The 16076-nt window shown below is 39.0% G+C and overlaps 1 protein-coding gene across 1 annotated transcript in view; it reads right to left on the bottom strand.

Moving 5' to 3' along the window:
• Nucleotides 1–1131: 1131 nt before the first annotated feature.
• Nucleotides 1132–16076, bottom strand: part of LOC143036664 (uncharacterized) — a 26292-nt gene continuing 11347 nt past the window's right edge. Inside the window, exons 2-4 of the mRNA XM_076204221.1 lie at nt 4179–4299; nt 2772–2911; nt 1132–1990 (exon numbers count right to left, since the gene is read on the bottom strand). Coding sequence (XP_076060336.1) covers nt 1415–1990; nt 2772–2911; nt 4179–4299 — 837 coding nt within the window. The 3' untranslated portion in view covers nt 1132–1414. The remainder of the gene's footprint in view (nt 1991–2771; nt 2912–4178; nt 4300–16076) is intronic.

Raw genomic sequence — 16076 nt, forward strand, 5'->3', positions numbered from 1 at the left:
TTTACTTGCAGTTTGCTTGCCTAATAAAAGTTTTTCCTACATTCAAGTGGGCTTCCCGGGATCTGCACATGACAGCCGAGTGCTAAAGTCAACTTCACTTTATAAGAAAATCCAAAACGGTGACCTAAATTATTTCCCATCACCACAATATCATATTGTAGGAGACTGCCTTTGGAGTCCAAAAGCATGTAATGGTACCATTTAAGAACTCTGGAAACTTATCGCAAGCACAAATTCTCTGCAATACTAAACTCTCCAAAGCAAGAGTTACCATTGAAAATGCTTTTGGTTTCTTAAAAGGTAGGTTTCGACGATTGAAGCATGTAGATGCTGATATTCTTCGGATACCTAAAATAATAAAAGCATGCTGTGTTCTTCACAACATATCAATAACTCAGCCTGATGAAATTAACATCCTCGAGAGGGATGGGCTGGTGGATGATGCTGTTGAGTATTTCAGTTCTTCATTGTTGTCTGCCCTGCCACGAGACCAGGCTGGTGTGCTAAAAAGGCAGGCAATAGTGGCAATGCTACAGTGAGTGACAGGAAAAAGTAAAAGCAACCTGGAATATGACTGTTTAGGGTTTCAATAATTAGCCAAAATATATTGTTTTTTTTACATTTCTTTACATGTTACAAAAATATACAAAATTCACATATATGTACATACATACATATACCAAGGCTTTTTCCCCCTTCCAAGGGAGGTAGCCAAAAAGGGAAAGGCATAAAAACACTCCCACCCATTTCATCCCTAAATACACTCCACACCCCTCCCACCCTCCCTTTCATCTGAGCACCTCCTGGATGACGGGTCATCCCTGCACCCTGCCCACCGCCCTGGGTCAGAAGCAGTGTCGCAAGACACAGCACATCCACAGCAAGGCATATGTACATGGTTTTTATTGATTGTGCCTCCCAAAATTTTGTAAAAGTGTTTTGACTCACTCTGAAATCCTCTTCAAGTGTGACGTGGCACATATAATTGGATGTACTTTTGCTTGTGTTCATATGGTAGGTTGGAGGGAATGCAGAGGGCAATGGAGGCAGGAAGGGTGTCAGAACCGGTAACTGAAGTCTTTCTGACAAGTCAGAGACCACAAGGGTGACTTCAGTTACCGGTTCTGACACCCTTCCTGCCTCCATTGCCCTCTGCATTCTCTCCAACCTACCATTCTACCATTTCAATGCAAGCACCAGTACATCCAATTATATGTGCCACATCACACCTGAAGAGGACTTCAGAGAGTCAAAACATTGTGTTATAGTCATTTGTCACCATGTAGTTATTTGGTATTATATTTTATTACAAAATCACTCATTGTTTTGTCTGCACTCTAATTCAATTCTTTTTAATCTTAGGATATTCAACCTCTCCCTCTTTATCTCAATGTCCATTTCGTGGCGTTCTCTATCACATTCTGCAATGCAAGACAAATAGTTCTGCCATACTGTTTTGTTGTTTATCACTAGATGTTTTCAGTGTATTTTTCATATATTTCACGCACAATAACAGTTCCTTTCTGTCTGCAGAGGGTCTTAAGCTTCTGGTTCTTGTTCTTCTTGGGGGTGGGACATTCCCTCGGGCTGCAGGTGGCTCCTCACGTGTGGCTGGAGCAGGCTGTGGGGCTTGTGAGGCATGAGCAGGCTGAGGATCTGGTGGTGATGCTTGAGGAGGAGTTGGGGCACATTGCGAGGCTTCACCATGCTGAGGGTCTAGTAATGAGGCTTGTGTGACTGGGTCTTCTTCCACAGGGTTGTCAACCTCCATTTCTGCCACACTCCTAGTACCCACTTCTGTGCCCTCCAACACACACAGATCTGGCTGGGACAGGGGATGATTCTTCAGAATTGAAGACAGGAGATTGTAAAATCGTGGCTCAGTCTTCTTTCCCCTCCCACTTGCCTTCTTGTAGTCCTCATAATGATGGAATATTGATTTGAGGTTGCGCCACTTGCCCTCAACTTGTCTCAGTTCCACGCCTGTGATCTAATTTGGGGGAAAAGTCAAAGTGGAATTAATATTTTTCAATATTAATTGATACATGCACCTTTTCATCATAAGGATTCCTAAACACACATTTGACAGAGAGAGGTCATTAATTGGGAAGCACATAAAGTAATGGTCTGGTTAACCATTTTTAAACCAAAAATATGTGAAGAAATTTTTTAGGTTCATAGCATATAAAACACAGACATAGAGCAGGGGCACTACAGTCTTGGAATGCAGATCACACTGTGAATTACAGTGTGATGCTTCATGACGATGGTACCTTAACCTTGAGGAGGAAAATGGAATGAAGTAATGATGAAGCACTAAAATTATAATACAGAATCCAGTTACCATACCCATGCTGTCACTTAAAAAGCTATTAGTATTCATACGTGCATGTACAAAATCATGTACGAATCAAGCAGTTGGCAACCAGCTTCCCAATATCAAAGGCAGGTAACACTGAGAGGCTACCCATTATAACATAAGGACCTGACACATAGCATATGCCACATACAGAAAAGCATCATTGGTGGTAGGCAACATCCGGACAGGAACATATTACGTGCACTGCTTACATAATAGACATGCATACATCATAACAGTTTTCATTTAACTAATACCTCAATGTGATGCAGTTGGATGCCTGCTAGTCCCTGAAGGAAAAAAATATATATTAAATGTGATACTCCAGCTGTAATGAATTGTGGTTACTAACAGATTATTATGGCGAATATCAATAAGAAAATGAACTCACATGGCCTAAATAATAACTTACCAATTCCTGCAACACTCTGGTGATGTCCTTCCACACAACGGCCTTTGTAGTTTTCTTGTCATTTAGGCGCGTGTAGTTTGCCTTGACAAGTTGCAGGAGTGCTTCTGTAGCCTCATAATTCCACAGTTCTTTCACCTTCCCTGAAAAATCAGGCACTCATTATAGTAAGGAAGTCATATCATTTCAAGTGCAAAATTATACAGGATATAAGAAACAGTGAAGAAAAAATACATGTGTGACCTACATGTATATTTAGAAGCACAACACAATACTAAAGACTGACATAGTCATGCCACAAGGGCCTAAACATACAAAAATTAGAGGCTACCCTATGGTCAAGCTTTACTGTTTGGAAGAAACAATCTGTGGTATGTATGTACAAATAACAATGTACAGCCCTACACTAAAATTAAGGTCCTTGAAAAGGCTGAAACTATTTACTGTAATAATATAAGATAACAAAATACTTTTCATTCATTACTTACAGTTCTCGCTCCATGTTGGTGGAAATTTTGGGGATAAATGGTTGGAATGAAATCTTAGCGGTTACAGCAGTCGTCCATGATGTACGCAGTGTTCGTGTTCTCTCAGCAGCATTTCAAAACAAATATCATTTCTCCGATATATTTGCTTTAATACGGATGTCAATAGCATACAGCAATAAGGTAATCCTTTAATTCTTATTTTTCAGCAAGTATTATACGGATATATAGCATAAACTACACCAAGTTCACATAACTGGAAGACGAAGTCACAACCACATGAACTGACACGAACGTCCCTCACTAGACATATGTCTGAACTGTGTTGAGGTATCACAAGACAACACAACCATTTATTTCAAGTCTTATGGACAATTCTTTGGAATTCTAATGCCAGGAACAAGTTACTACTTTGATCTTCTTTTCATATAAAACAATTATCATAATCCTTAGGGCCTCAGAATTGTAATTATTTAATGTGATAGGAATGGCAATACCTTCCAGCCAATCAGAGTGCGTGTTAGCTATTCCGAGCATATTCGCTGCCGTATCTTCAAACGCCTCTCCCAGTCGTTTGATAAGAACTGCAAACATGTTTGAAAGCGTTAGCTAGCGTTTGATATTCTGATGCGTTGGTAAAAACGCCTTATATAAACAATCCAAAGAACGCTCTCCAAGTGACTAAAAACCATTTATCCATAATTACCTAGGTAGTTAGTCCTAAAAGGGAATGATATGATAATTCTGCACATGAAAAATGGTTTTAAATTTCTGCTATGACCACTTCCCCTCTTCCCCCTATTCATCACCCAACCAGACCCCGCAGTATGATGCCTGACGTATGAGAGTCAGGTGCGTTCTGATTGGCTGTATGCAAATGAGTTCAAATTGGGATCCGCAAGTCTCGTGGGAAAAAAAATCGCGCCCGGGCCTGGGCCTGGGCCTCGGCCTGGGTCTGGGGCCTCGGCTTCGGCCTGTGCCCTGACCTGGTCCTTGGCCTCGGCCTGGGTCTCGGCATGGGTCTGGACCTGGGGCTGCCGAGTGGCCTGATGACCCTCGGGGGCGTCACCCTCCGTACCATAAGACACGTCCCCCTGTCCTCCGAGAGGACCCGGGTTGTTTACCAGGGACGACTCAGAGACGGGGACGGATTGCGAGCATATAAGGTCAAAGTCTATGCCTAGGGCCTGACGATGCAAGTCGTGAGGCGTTAGAGGACCATTGATCGTAGGAGGTATGGGGCCGCCGAGAGGCCAGACGACCCCCGGGGGCGCCCCCCTCCGCACCACCAGACTCGCAGCAATGGGCACAAACTGAACCAAATAGATTTAAGAAGGCAACAACTGGTTCACTAATAGGGTGGTCGAAGAATGGGACAAACCGGCAACCATGCAGAAAGCGCTGAAACTATCAGTTGATTAACAAGCAGGAAATAGACTCACCGGCAGCGGGTGTACCGTTCAGTCCGTTTCCGCACTAGAAGTGACGACTCAGGCGAGCCGGCTAAGAAGGGAGGGGTAGGGAGGGGGAGGTGGGGTCGACAATGCGCATACCTGCACAGAGCCGGAAATTTTAAAATTCTGATGATTCTGGCGGAAAATTCCAACCACACTCAACCTTCGGGAAGTGGCCATATGACCAGGAGTGTGGTAAGGGATTATCGCTATAGCTTCGCTGTGCACGTTTCTTTCAGCCGATAAATGAAAAATAAGTAAATAAAATAAAATATATATTCCGACCTGCCAACATGACCTCCTAAAAGATTTGTGTAAGTAAATGTGATGGGATTTTTTTTTTTTTTTTTTTTTTAACCCTCCCGTAACCTAATGAATAAAAAAACCTAACCGTGATTTTACATTCTAGAACAGAGGTAGGGAACCTGCGGCCTTCCGGGCCATCAAGTGCGGTCTTCTGCGGCCTTTGATATACATATTACTTTTTTAAAAGACCTTGAATATTTTTCAAGTCTGAAATCATTATACACCTGAAACTTATAATATACACCACACACATAGACGAAAGCAAAGTTAACCGTGTTCAGTGATGTCACTCCCTAAAAAGGGATAAAATAATTGAAAAAAATATAATAATTTGTTCACTACGGCCTCTATGTGGGACGATGAATTGTAAGGTGGCCTTCATGCACAAAAAGGTTCCCCACCCCTGTTCTAGAATCTAGCAGGTAGTGGTGGAGCGACGAGTCGTTGACTTACTACAAAGCTAGCCTTCGACTGCATAATATTTATGACTAGAAATTATTGAATATTTAATGTTTTTGTTGTACAATAACGTTGATGGAATCCCTGGTGTAGGAAAGCAGCAGTGACGTAGACAGAATCTTAGAGGGTTAGGAGGGTAAAACAGAAGTCTTTCTCAGGGAGTCCTTTCTCCCCAATTTATCCTTTGGATCCCTTGGAGTGACGTTACATTTATTCCCGCGTGATTGTCCATAGATTCCACATGCCATGGTGATTTTTGGCAATATGTCAAAAAATTAGATTAATGTACAATTTCCAAAATTAGGCAAGAAACCCGTTGGCAAATAATTCCACCCTTGCATTAAAATGTTCGACATGCGATAATACAAACTGTAGTTAATTACACAACGTAACATTTTTTTTTTTTCAAAAGTTTTGTTTATTGTATTTTTTTAGAGTTTATTAATCCATTTTTCCTGCTGATTTCAAATATGCAATTATTTTTTCTGTATCATCGACCGTTATAGAAATACATATAATTTCAATGTTACCATGTATATTTTGGAATTGTTATGTGGTCTGCTACTAAATGTTTATATAATTTTCTCTTTCAGATCAATGACTGAACTATTTACCTGTTAAGATGGCTACTAGAGGATGTGAAAATTCTCCTGATACATTTTGCTATGTGTGTGGTTATTATATTGGGAAAAAACAAGTACTACATAAGATCGTGAGAGGTGCTAAAGTGTGGATAGCGTACAGACTCTATTTCGGAATGCCCATGGGTGACCAGGACAAGCCATGGGCACCTCATGTGATATGTGGAAGCTGCCGATCTACTCTAGAAGGATGGCTGAGAGGTACAGGAAGGGCAATGCCTTATGCCATTCCTAGAATATGGAGAGAGCCGAAGAACCATCACGACGACTGCTACTTTTGTATGATTGATGTGACGAAGTACAGGAAAGTGAAAGGAAGACAAGCTCTGCAGTATCCAGACATACCATCATCTAGAGCACCTGTCCCACATGATGATAGCTTACCAGTACCACAACCACCAGAAAATGCAAGTTTATTTTTATCATACTCTCTTTACTTTTAATTAACTTCAATATTAAGTACTTAATATACAATCACTTTCCTAAAGATATATGGAATACTAATGCTATTCGTCTTTGTTGAAGTTGCTATATTTAGTTATTTCTTTCTTTCCAGATGGAAGATGCAATGGAAATTTCATCTGAAGGGTCAGCAGGTAGCAGCAGCCATGAAATGGGAGACGAAGATTTCGCACCAAGAACGACTTCGGAGCCTCACTTTCCAAGTCAGAGTGAGCTAGATGACTTAATCAGAGACTTATGTCTTACTAGGTCAGGAGCTGAGCTTCTTACATCAAGGATGAAATAATGGAATCTACTAGGAGAAGACTGCAGGACATCTGTGTACCGGAAATGACATGAAGAATTCAAAATTTACTATGACTTTAGTGATGATATGTGTTATTGTAAGGATGTTACTGGTTTGTTTACAGCCCTTGGACTCGAACATGATCCTGCAGAATGGCGACTGTTCATAGATAGCTCAACACGAAGTCTCAAAGCAGTATTGCTCCACAATGGAAATAAAAACCCATCTTTGCCTCTTGCACACTCAGTATAGAAGAAAGAAAACTATCATAATGTCAAACAGCTTCTTGAAAAAATCAATTATGCTGAATTCAAATGGGATGCTTGTGGTGATTTCAAGATGCTAGCCTTTTTGCTTGGCTTACAAGGGGGATACACAAAGTATTCCTGTTTTCTTTGTTTATGGGACAGCAGGGCTGATGATGATCATCATAATAAAGTTCATTGGCCCCCAAGAGTTGAAATGCAGCCAGGAATGTTAAATGTTCTCAGACAGCCTCTAGTAGATTCGAAAAAAGTTTTATTACCCCCACTTCATATCAAGCTAGGGTTAATTAAACAGTTTGTGAAGGCTTTGGATTTTGGAGGCAAAACTTTCCAAGAAATTTGTCTCATGTTTCCCAAGTTATCTGAGGCTAAGCTCAAGGGTGGTATATTTGTTGGACCCCAGGTAAACAAAATGTTGAAGTCGGAGAAACTGGAAAGAGCGATGACGAAAGTTGAAAGAGAAGCTTGGTGTTCATTTCGTGATGTAGTTCGTGGATTCCTAGGAAATCACAAGGACCCTAATTATAAACAAATAGTGGCAAAGCTTATTGAGAACTTCAGGAAACTTGGTTGTCGTATGTCCTTGAAGATACATTTCTTGCATTCTCACCTAGATTTCTTCCCCGAAAACTTGGGGGGCTGTCAGTGAGGAGCATGGCGAGAGATTTCATCAGGATATCGCAACTATGGAAAGAAGATATCAAGGACGATGGAATATTGCTATGATGGGAGATTATATATGGTCACTAGTCAGAAAAGACGAAAGCATGCATTCTATAAAATCTCGATCGTCAAAGCACTTCTAATCATGAGAAGAGTCATCAAAACGCTTGCAGTGCAAAGTTGTGTTGTTTATTTTGTTCTTACTAATATTGTAGCTCTTAAATACACTTCATATTATGAAAAAAATACTAGATGTTGTATAATTATCCTTAGAATGCTAAAGTAGATTGAATCAATTAACTACTGTAGAGAAAGGTTGCGTATATAACAATAAAATATAAAATCAAGAATAAATAAAGAAATATCGATGTTACGTCAAAACTAATGTGATGTTTGGATTCAGTGACACGAAATACATTTATCAATATGAAAAAATACAAATAAACAAAACATGTGTTACATTGTGTTATTTTTCTGCAGTGCGTTGTGTATTGGCTCACATGTGAACAAACCCATGGAACATGTTTTACATTAAATCATGGTCTTGGCTTGAAGGTCATGGACATGGCCAGACGAAAATAAGATAAGACAGTGACTGAATAACCATGAGGCATTGTGTTCGCAAGTCTGGGAGAGGCAGACCAGACAGCAGACAAGCTTGTGGGATTGGTAGAGCACAGTCGTAAGAGTCGTGGATGAAGTTGGGGATGCCTATTGTAACAGTGGATTGATTGATTTTGGGTGATAACTTTGAGTTCCACGGTCCATATCCGTTGGGTATGAATATTTATCAGTTATATATTCCATCAATTTTGTCAGTAAGCCGTTTCCAAACAGTTTGTTCTTTTCGACGTTTTTTTTTTTTTTCTTTTTTTACAATTATGATAAATGTCGATCACTTTGATCATTTCTGAAGATTTCGTACCATTATTATTAGGGAGCATACGTCAGAGGGCGCGTCGGATCACTTTCACGCCACTACCCACAGTCCTCTTATTCCAAACGGCCCCCCGGCACTTGCGGCGACTTCCTTGAGGCGAGTTTTTTTTTTTTGTGAGCGTCCCCCTCGTCCCCTCTGGTTTGGGTGGGCTCGACATCAGGGAAGTGTGAATTCATGGCTAGTGCAAGTTGATCGAACCTGTCGAAAGATGTTTGAAATGGTGAGGGTGTCTGCATGGGAGCTTGATCCTCGGAGGGGTGACCGTGGAGGGGGACTGGCGCCGGTGTATCAGTGAAGCAACACACCGGGTGTAGATATTCTATTGGCGTAGTTAGTCCAGCCACTTACTCTTCGCAAGGGTTTACTTTTTGTAGATTGCCTTTGTTTTTCATTCAGATAAATATAGGAATGCATAAAAATGTGTAGTGAAAACAGGAGTTGTACAATTCTCTTTCCAACCAATTCTGGGTGTAGCTATCTTATTGGCGTTGTTTTCATACAACCATTCTTTATTTTGTGCTGTTTGTAGATTGTATTTTTTTTAACAATTACAAAAAAGCATATAAATGTATAGGAGAAAGCAGCGAAGTGTGCATTTCTCCTCCCATCCTTCAATTCCAAGCATATGTAGAAAGATTCCAACTCTCTCCCCAGATTGATAAAATCTTTTGTAAATGACGATGTCTGTTCCTTTATTTCTATGCAGTCGTCTATGCATTCCTGTTTACTTTGACGATACATGATGAGATACAGTGGTATTCTATGTATCTTATTCATATCATTTAATAGTATACAATAGTTTTATAATCTTGTAAGAGAGTTGAAGAGTTTAGGTGTACTGTTTGGGGATTAGCATGTATATGAGAATGTATATATTCTACGCACAATATACCATAAATTGATTTATTACCTGATAATGTACAATACAAGAAAGGTAGGATGTAGATTGTTCTCATAACCTTGACTGTGAATTCTTATTGTCTGATACTAAACGGGTACAAAAAACCCTGATAGTAACAACCCTTTCACAAAAGCGACTGGCCCGAAAGATCTTGTATGAGTTATTGCACAAAAGACCCTGACACGATTTGGTTACACAAAATCTCTTTCTTGGGCTTCGAAGTCTTGTGAAATAACGCACACACACACACACACACACACATACACACACACACACACACACACACACACACACACACACACACACACACACACACATATATATATATATATATATATATATATATATTTATATATATATACATATATATATATATATATATATATATATATATATGTATAGTTAAAAATATACTTCACTCAATTTGGAACTTTTGTCAGTTTTTGGCCGAACCAACAGAATTGATCGAGGTACTATGTTTCCCGACATTTTGAAGAATGGGCGTATAAGATATTGTCTTCGCGTTCTTCTTCTTCTTCTTCTTCTTCTTCTTCTTCTTCTTCCTCGCGTTCTTCTTCGCGTTCTTCTTCGCGTTTTTCTTCGCGTTCTTCTTCGCGTTCTTCTTCGCATTCTTCTTTGCGTTCTTCTTCGCGTTTTTCTTCTTCGCGTTCTTCTTCGCGTTCTTCTTCGTGTTCTTCTTCCTCGCGTTCTTCTTCTTCGCGTACTTCTTCGCGTTCTTCTTCGCATTCTTCTTCTCATTCTACTTCGTGTTCTTCTTCGCGTTCTTCTTCGTGTTCTTCTTCGCATTCTTCTTTCTCGCGTTCTTCTTCCTCGCGTTCTTCATCGCGTTCTTCTTCGCGTTCTTTTTCGTGCTGGAACTTTTGTCAGTTTTTGGCCGAGCCAACAGAATTGATCGAGGTACTATGTTTCCCGACATTTTGAAGAATGGGCGTATAAGATATTGTCTTCGCGTTCTTCTTCTTCTTCTTCTTCTTCTTCTTCTTCTTCTTCTTCTTCTTCTTCTTCTTCTTCCTCGCGTTCTTCTTCGCGTTTTTCTTCGCGTTTTTCTTCGCGTTCTTCTTCGCGTTCTTCTTCACATTCTTCTTTGCGTTCTTCTTCGCGTTCTTCTTCTTCGCGTTCTTCTTCGCGTTCTTCTTCTTTGCGTTCTTCTTCGCGTTCTTCTTCGCGTTCTTCTTCTCATTCTACTTCGTGTTCTTCTTCGCGTTCTTCTTCGTGTTCTTCTTCGAGTTCTTCTTCCTCGCGTTCTTCTTCGCGTTCTTCTTTGCGTTCTTCTTTGCGTTCTTCTTCGTGCTGGGGGTCCCGTATTGAGGTTTCGCCCCGAGGCCGAGGCCGAAGGGGAAAACGAGGGATTTGAGCGCGGAAAGCTGCGGCCGTAGGCCGCTGTTTGCGCAGCCAAGCCCCGGCCGAGCCAATAGAATTGATCGAGGTAATATGTTTCCCGACATTTTGAAGAATGGGCGTATAAGATATTGTGCCGTGGCCTTAAAGATGAACATATGGAATTATTTCCAAAATTGTACAAAAAGATAAAAAGGTTAAAACCTAGAATAGCTATGATAAATGATTTCCAACGTATAGTTCGAAAGTTTGGTGAGCTATTAAAGGACAATCCTGATTACAAATATTCTGGCTCAAGGGAAGAGAATCTTAGTTTACCAGCTAAACTGCGAGCGAAGCGAGCTCCTAGCGCCGCAGGCCAAAGCGGTGACATACAAATATATCCACTATATATATATACATATACATATAAATACATCCACTATATATATGTACATATAAATACATCCAGTATATATATATATATATATATATATATATATATATATATATATATATATATATATATATATATATATATATATATATATATATATATGAATTATGTGTCATCCTAATAATATTTCATTTGTATAGTTACATTAATGAAAACGGATGTTGTGAAATCACGCAGGGAAATTCTCCGGTATTATTTTGATCGTCGTTGTACTTCACGCACTAAGGTTGCAGAACTTTGGTTGAAGAATCTTGGTCACCTTTTTTAATCATACAGAGGTGAAATGTGACAAAAGGCTCTGAATTTCGTTCCCCATGTGTTATTTACACTATGAAATGACAGCAATGTAGATGAATAGATATCGGTTGATAAAGATTGTATTGTATCCAGACATGAGGTCGAAGCCTGTGAATAACAATAAATAAAACACAGCATAACTAACCTAACTACAGATTTATGAATTACAAAGGAATACAAAGGAGATGCAAATAACAACAGATCTATTGGTCCTTGCGGGGCTGCTTGCGAACTGAAAAGGGGATGTAAATTATTGTGGAAACAGTTAAAATCCACCGACTTGTTATTATAATGAGGATAAGTGGCACGTGGATGAGTAAAATTCGTTTGTAAACAAATGTCACGTGACCAAATGTCGAAATCCCACACATACTCATAGAAGTCCCTCTGGAAAAGGTTTGTGCCTCCAGATGTACTGGGTTGTGTTGGCAACGTGAGGTGGACATGTATGCCTTATAGTTAGATATTTGCTCTTGCCCTATCCAATAGTTTTCCATTCTCCTTTCAAACATATCAACATTTTCTTAGCCAATGATCGACCCAGGCAGCTTACTCTAGTTGTTCACCACTCTGGCGATAGATATTAAACTAATATATTTCATAATTTACACTAAAAGTCCCCGGCAAGGGGCTTTTGCGTGGCGGGGATATATGTGTAAGAGCTTTTGGTACGTAGGCTGAAGCAGAACTTTGAAACATCTCTGTACTATTGTGATATAAGCCATCTGGATCTATAGTCGGAGGGGGGGGGGTTAGTTTTCCCATTGCGTGCGCCATTGTTGTACGTATAGCGCAACCATAGTGTGATGGTATAATGATAAAATGAGAGCTAGCAGAAAATTACGAAATTAGGTGTTGCAGTCCAAATGCTGTGTATATTTTTTCCCGTGACGTTCAATTTTTATTACATCCATCCTATGATATAAAAATATAAGTTTATTGCCAAACCATATATGTATCTTTTAAAGAAAACACTTTATACTATCTACAAAATACATAAATGTACCAAACAACAAGGAATATATTTACATATTGAATATCATACATTGGTACACACATTTTTATCATGCAAACATAAGTCTGTCACTAATATATGTATTCTTTAAGATAAAATACATGATGCTATAAAGTAAATACTTACTACAGAATTCATAAATGTGCCAAATCAGAATATTGCTAAAAAATAATCGAATATTCTGTTGAAATTTGGAGTCCAGAAAAAGGAATATGACCACTCCTTGCACATTGCATATATGTATGTAATGTGACTTGTTGAATTTCATGTACATATAACATCATGGTCATTTTACACCAGACAATCACTGACAATGAAATTCAATTTTGGTCAAAGAGGGTGTTCCCCGTTTGGTGATTCAAATATCTGGAGAAGATAAAGCAATATAAACATCAGAGTTAAAAGTCATAGTTTGGTGTTATGTATAATAAATTATATACCAAGAGCTTTTCCCCCTTATAAGGGAGGTAGCCAAGCCAAAGGCACGTACCTATTCCCACTCATTTCACTCCCCTCAACCACCCTTTCCACCCCCAGCCCTATCGCACCTCTTCATGGATGACGGGTCATCCCTACATCCGACAACTGCCCAGAAGGGTCAAATGTAATACAGCAAGAGGCAGTACATCCACAGCAGGGCCGCTTCACTAAATTGGCGACCCCCACCCCTCGGTCGTCTCCTCAAGTTCGCTCCTTCCACCTCTGCCTTCCACACCTCTTTTACTAATGTCTCATCACTCATTCTTTCCATTTGTCCAAACCATCCCAATACTCTTTCATCAACCCTATCTGCCATCTGTTTGGGTCTTGGTGTTATGTAAGGAAAAAAATCAAATGTGAATAGATGCGAACACTGTTCCGAACTCCCGTGTGATCGTCATTTGTTTATAAAGTAATAATTGTATATTTGCAGCCGATAGGAGGTTAGAAGATCTTTTTATCTACAGCATACTTGCGTTTTTTTGCATTATATAAGTAAAGATTCAATGTTGTATTATTCTTGATGTAAAATTAGCCAACATACATTCCCTGCATAGTTTTAATACAATACCACATACTCTGTCCGTTGGTGGCGCAGAATTCCGCACCTATCTCTAATTTCCACCTGTGACTATTACCTATTACAGTCCCTAAATTACATAGGGCAAAAATGATGGCTTCTGCTTCATCTACGCGACTCCTAGCGTAAGTTCTTCACTTTTTTATATAATTCCAATAAGTTGTGTTGTTTCGGGCAACATTCTTCACGGAACTAATGATGTGCGAAAGTGCTCTCACGTTGTCTACGGTTAAGTAGGGTCTATTGCTGCAAATGATCTGATGAGCAAAAATCCTGTGTTAACTCTTGTGCCGATGATCTCCATAAACAGTATGACATCTTTTGAAGTCGTCTCACCTCTCCTCGACGTAATATTGCAGAGCTCTCATCGACTACTTGATATGTTATTTTGTATACAAATAAAATCGACTCTTTAGATGACAATACATTAATGCTGGCCATTTTATATATATATATATATATATATATATATATATATATATATATATATATATATTTACATGTGCAGAAAGATCACTAAAAACAACACGTGATCCACAAATTTTGCTGGTAACCACTAAGGAAATCGGAAGAAAACAGTAATTCCCAAGCGATTTCGTGTAATTCACATCTTCAGGGGAATACCCTGAATCCCCTGAATCCCCTGAAGATGTGAATTACACGAAAGCGCTTGGGAATTACTGTTTTCTTCCGATTTCCTTAGTGGTTACTAGCAAAATATATATATATATACATGTATATATATATATATATATATATATATATATATATACATATACATATATATATATATATTTAAATATGTATATATATGTATATATGTATATATATATATATATGTATATGTATATATATATATATATATATATATATATATATATATATATATTATTGTAAATAGATTGGGAAAATGCGAATAGAATTACATAAATTCCCAACACTATCTAGAAGTTTTACGTTCACGGGAGGGACGAGATGGCTTGTTGCGACGACTTTGCAACGTGTGCATTAGTGTGTTTATAATGAATATGATTGCAAAATCAGTTACGCTTATTTCATTTCGTCACTTACACATCTAGCCCTATCTTTTGACCATCTCAAATTGTGAGTCGTCCATTAATTAGTCAACCTTTTCATTTGTTACTTATGTATCCTACGATTATATATATCACATGCATGACACGTGATCCACATGCATACAAAAAGGCACCCGAAGGCACTGTCCTCGACAATCCCTATCCATGTAATCTTGCTGACAACCACATTTCCTAATCATAAACATCTGACAAACATACTCTTAAAATAACTTAACACACAAACTAACAAATACTGAATTTTTAAGATGTTTTAAATTCATTAAGCTATGATACCCAGTGCAACTACTACCCGATTCTAAGTGAAAACGGAACTAAACATCGAAAAGAGATCCCGAACTACAGTAACAGACATATTCTCATACATTCTCATTGAAAAGAGAATAGATACACGTTTAAAGTGAAATATTTTAGTGTAAGAAATACATTTTACCATACCTTAATGAATACATTCCAAGATATGATAATATACGTAAACCCCCTCCCTTTACTAGAATTCATTGAAGCCAATAATGAATTTTACAAATCAATATCTCCCGCTAGCGACGTGACGCATTATCATATCTCCTTTGCGATTGTATGCCAAACCCCACAGGCTTGACCTTAACTCGAGGTACGAGGTCGGGGAGGCATGTATCCCATCATTATATATATATCACATGCCTGACACGTGATCCAAATGCATACAAGAAGGTACCCGTAGGCACTGCCCTTGACAATCCCTATCCAATCTTGCTGACCCCCATATTTCCTAATCATAAACATCCGACTCAGACAATGCAACACATCACAACAACGTGCATCACACCACCACACAACAAGTATAATATATCGCTAGACAGATCATTAACTATTTTCTTAAACCTACCAAGCTACATAATTATAACTCCAAACTATACACAATTTTATGACGCATAAACCAATATTACTAACATTGCAATTCAACTAACACACAAACAATATTGTAAAAATCCCAATCTTAAGATCTATTATAAACCCCACGCCAGACATGCTTAGATGCATATGCGGTGACTGCGTCGCTAGAGACAGGATACTAGGGGAGACACTCTCCCTTAGACTCAGTAAGGGAGATATTCTTCTTTTTGGAGATTATATCCCAAATTGCAAATATCATCTCGCCAAATAAACCAAGGAAGCCCGAAGAGGGTGTATCTCTCCCTGCT

Source organism: Oratosquilla oratoria, chromosome 21, assembly GCF_046742065.1.
Source record: "Oratosquilla oratoria isolate Oo_2021 chromosome 21, ASM4674206v1, whole genome shotgun sequence".
NCBI lineage: Eukaryota > Metazoa > Arthropoda > Malacostraca > Stomatopoda > Squillidae > Oratosquilla > Oratosquilla oratoria.